Source organism: Bombus impatiens, unplaced genomic scaffold (genome assembly GCF_000188095.3).
Source record: "Bombus impatiens unplaced genomic scaffold, BIMP_2.2 scf_0640, whole genome shotgun sequence".
Classification (NCBI taxonomy): Eukaryota; Metazoa; Arthropoda; class Insecta; order Hymenoptera; family Apidae; genus Bombus; species Bombus impatiens.
Genome location: NT_177059.1, coordinates 658,735 through 661,918, shown reverse-complemented (window position 1 = coordinate 661,918; position 3,184 = coordinate 658,735). Strand labels below are relative to the sequence as shown.

The window sequence follows — 3,184 nt, the reverse complement described above, 5'->3', positions numbered from 1 at the left end:
GTCGAATCGTTCGGCAGTCCTCGGATCTTTGTTCGTCTCCGTGCACGAGGCGGCTACCGGCAAGCGACAAACCTTTCCGTCAGTCGTCAGTCGCCGTTTCGACACTGTCGAAGGGTAAACGTGCGCGCGTGTCTATTACCTCTTTGACACGATCAGCGTTACCGTCGTTGCTCGAATCGCGCGATCGGCCATCTCGTTACCGCATCGGTCGATCAGAACGACGATCGTTCGTCGTTCCGAGAGATACAAGAGAGAACGAAAGAACGCGATTAGCGTCGTCGCGCAGTCTGCTCGTTACCGGTAGTCGCTTCAGTCTCTGTGTGCCACCCCTCCATCGCTCGTTCCTCCCCGTCCAGTTCTTACACCCACCTACCCATCCTACATCCCTCTTGTCTCTCTTTCTCTCTCTCTCTCTCTTCCTCTCCCTGTCCTCCCCCACTCCTCTCTCTCTCTCTCTCTCTCTCTCACTCTTTCTTTATTTTGCCCGTCGGCTACCCGGTCTCTGTCTATCCATCTGATTTTCCGCTTCTCGCTTTTCTCGCAGGCCTCCTCGTTCGCGTCGTTGTCGCGTAGTCGGAGGAGAAGACGCGAGAGAAATCGTTGGCAAGGATACGAATTTTGTGGAACGTGATTTTGGTTCCGTGCTCGTCTCCTCGGTCGTGACGACGAGCGACTCTCGCGGTTGCGATCCGAGGGAAAAGAACGAATCTTGTGTTTTAAAAGAAAGGAAAGCGGAGGAAAAAGTACGGCTAGAGAGGACGAAGAAAGGAAAGGAAAGGAGGAGAAGAAGGAAGGAAGGAAGGAAGAAGGGAAGAAGAAACAGAAGGAGAAACGACTGTAAGCGAAGCGCTATGAAATCCGATCGGTACGATAGGTCGGTATTTCCGAGCGGAAAGGACACGGTGGTATCGCGTAACGGATAGCTGGTTCGCGCGACGCACACGTATCGCCAGTTCGCCGTCGAAATCGTCGATTTCCACCGGCCGGATCGGAAATCCAGTTCCCTTGGCATTTGGATTTACGCGAAGATTTCGAGCGTGAAAGCCGAATCGCCGTGGCTCGACGTTGCTCGGGTGGTAAGTGAAAACGCTACGCGACCAGACGACGGTCGTGCGAAAACGAAATTTTCGGCGAGTGTACGCTCGTACTTGCTCGTTGTCGGTCGATCGGCGATAACTCGATACGGACCGTGCTCCATAGAACGACCAACTGCGACCGTTCGCTAGTAGTTCGGATAGCGAACCGCTAGAAAACGAATCGCATTCACGCTCGATTCGAGAACACGCGATTTATCGAGGATCTCGAATTCCAACGATAAACCGATCCAAGTCCGTTGGGATTTGCGTACGAACGACGAATCGAATCGGATATCGTCGCAGTTTGGTTCGTAGCCGTCGTTAGGGAAAAAGAGCAGAAGCGAGCGTACATATATACGTAGGAGAAAGTATCGAGCGGAGGGTAGGTTCCGATGATAATTTACGGCGGACCCCGTTAACGACCGATCGGACCAGAGCCGGTGCCGAAATCCCCTCGTTTCGAAACACGACGCAGAGCTTCGTATTAGCGAACCGACAATAGACTCACCGCGTTCGTTATTCGGTCGTTACGATTCGCTTTCCACGGAGATCGTCTCGTTCAATTTTCTCTCTACCTATGCGTCTGTTCGTCTATTTTTCCATTCTCCGATTCGGCGTCTCCGTCGACGATCGTCGATCTCGAAATCGATATCGACATCGGCAGTGGCGCCGGTCGGTATCGTCTCCGCATTCGTCGTCATAATCGTCGTCGTCACCATAGCCGGTAAGATTCGGACGAGCCATTTTTGCAAATTCCTTTAGTTCGTTGAAACGCGAGCTTCGCGCGAATCGCGGCGAATAGAGTAACGTCGCGTCTATCGCACCGCGATACTCGTTTGCCTAATCGAAATTAAGTGGTCTGGCGTTCGATCGTCCTCGCGAGCCATCCTTCGAGCGTCAAAAGTGGCAACGAGCGACCGATCGCGCGTTTATTTCACAACGCACGTTTCGCAAAACTCGATTCCAGCGATTACGTTCGAGTATCCCGCAATCTTTTTTTTCTTCGAATTCGCTGTCTCGCGCCGATCGAATCTTGTCCGAAATATACCACGGAGAAGGACGACGCGGATAACGGCAACGAAAGACACGCAAGAGTCTGGAAAAATTGGAAAATTAACTCGGCTTCGGTTAATCGGTTTCCGATTACTCGGCTAGCCGTCCACGCGTTACTCACGGTTTTCTCTTCTCGGTGCCGCGTTTCGCTACTCCGTTTCGCCGTTGTTTCTCCTTTCACGAACTTCTACCGTTACACGTTCTCGCGTTATTATCGTAATCGTAATACGGCGGCGTGGCCCACATACACCCGATTCACGGTCGTTCGTTCGTATTATCCGTAGAACTCTCTCTTTCCCACCTTCGTCCGTGACGCGTGTTCGGTCTTTCGCGATCCGAGTATCTAAAAACTGAAACTTGGCAGATCGTCGGCCGTAACTTCCAGTTGCCACCGTTCGTCGGTTCGCACGAGCTCGTATCTTTTTCCTTTTCGTGCGACACGATGCGACGGTTGCGCGTTGGCGCACGTGACCAACAGGGACCCAACGGAACGTTATCCGCACGAAACGCGAATCTTGTCGCTCGTCGTCTCTCTATCTCTGTAATCGCGAGTGCTGGCGCGCTTCTGGCGTTACCCTTTCCAGCAAACCGGTTTCGATTCGATCCCGGCCGCGTCTTTGCCGTCCGATGCCTTTCGATCATCGTCGTTCTTCCCCTCGAATCGGCGAAACGCATTCGCCTTCGTCTCTCGAACGAGCGTAAATTACGAGCGAGCCGGTGATCGAACGGAGGATCGATCGGTCGAGATTGGCCGCGTTCGCCGCGCCGAAAACGAGAGCGATCGATGTCGTAGCGACGATGACACGAGAACGATGACGAAACGATTTCGATTTCGATTTCAGAAAAGCGAACGAGCGTTTCCGTTCGCCCGCTTGTCGGATTACGCGGTGTACAAGATCACGAACGCCAGGAAGAGATACAGAGCGCCCTTCCCCTGGGGCATCTGTCTCAGGTCAACCAACGTCGCCCCCAAATCCAAAACCATCGCAGAGCGTGGAGAAACCGGGCTCAAGGTCATCGCTTTTCACAGTGAAAAATCCCGCGCCTGCTGGCTA

General features: G+C 53.2%; 1 protein-coding gene across 1 annotated transcript in view; it reads left to right on the top strand.

Annotated features, from left to right (window-relative positions):
- LOC100745946 (growth factor receptor-bound protein 14) overlaps positions 1-3,184 on the top strand; it is a gene marked incomplete at its 3' end in the record, with an annotated part of 16,046 nt that overhangs the window by 9,523 nt on the left and 3,339 nt on the right. Inside the window, 1 exon segment of the mRNA XM_033322451.1 lies at positions 2,972-3,184. This exon segment is cut by the window's right edge and continues 3 nt beyond it. Coding sequence (XP_033178342.1) covers positions 2,972-3,184 — 213 coding nt within the window.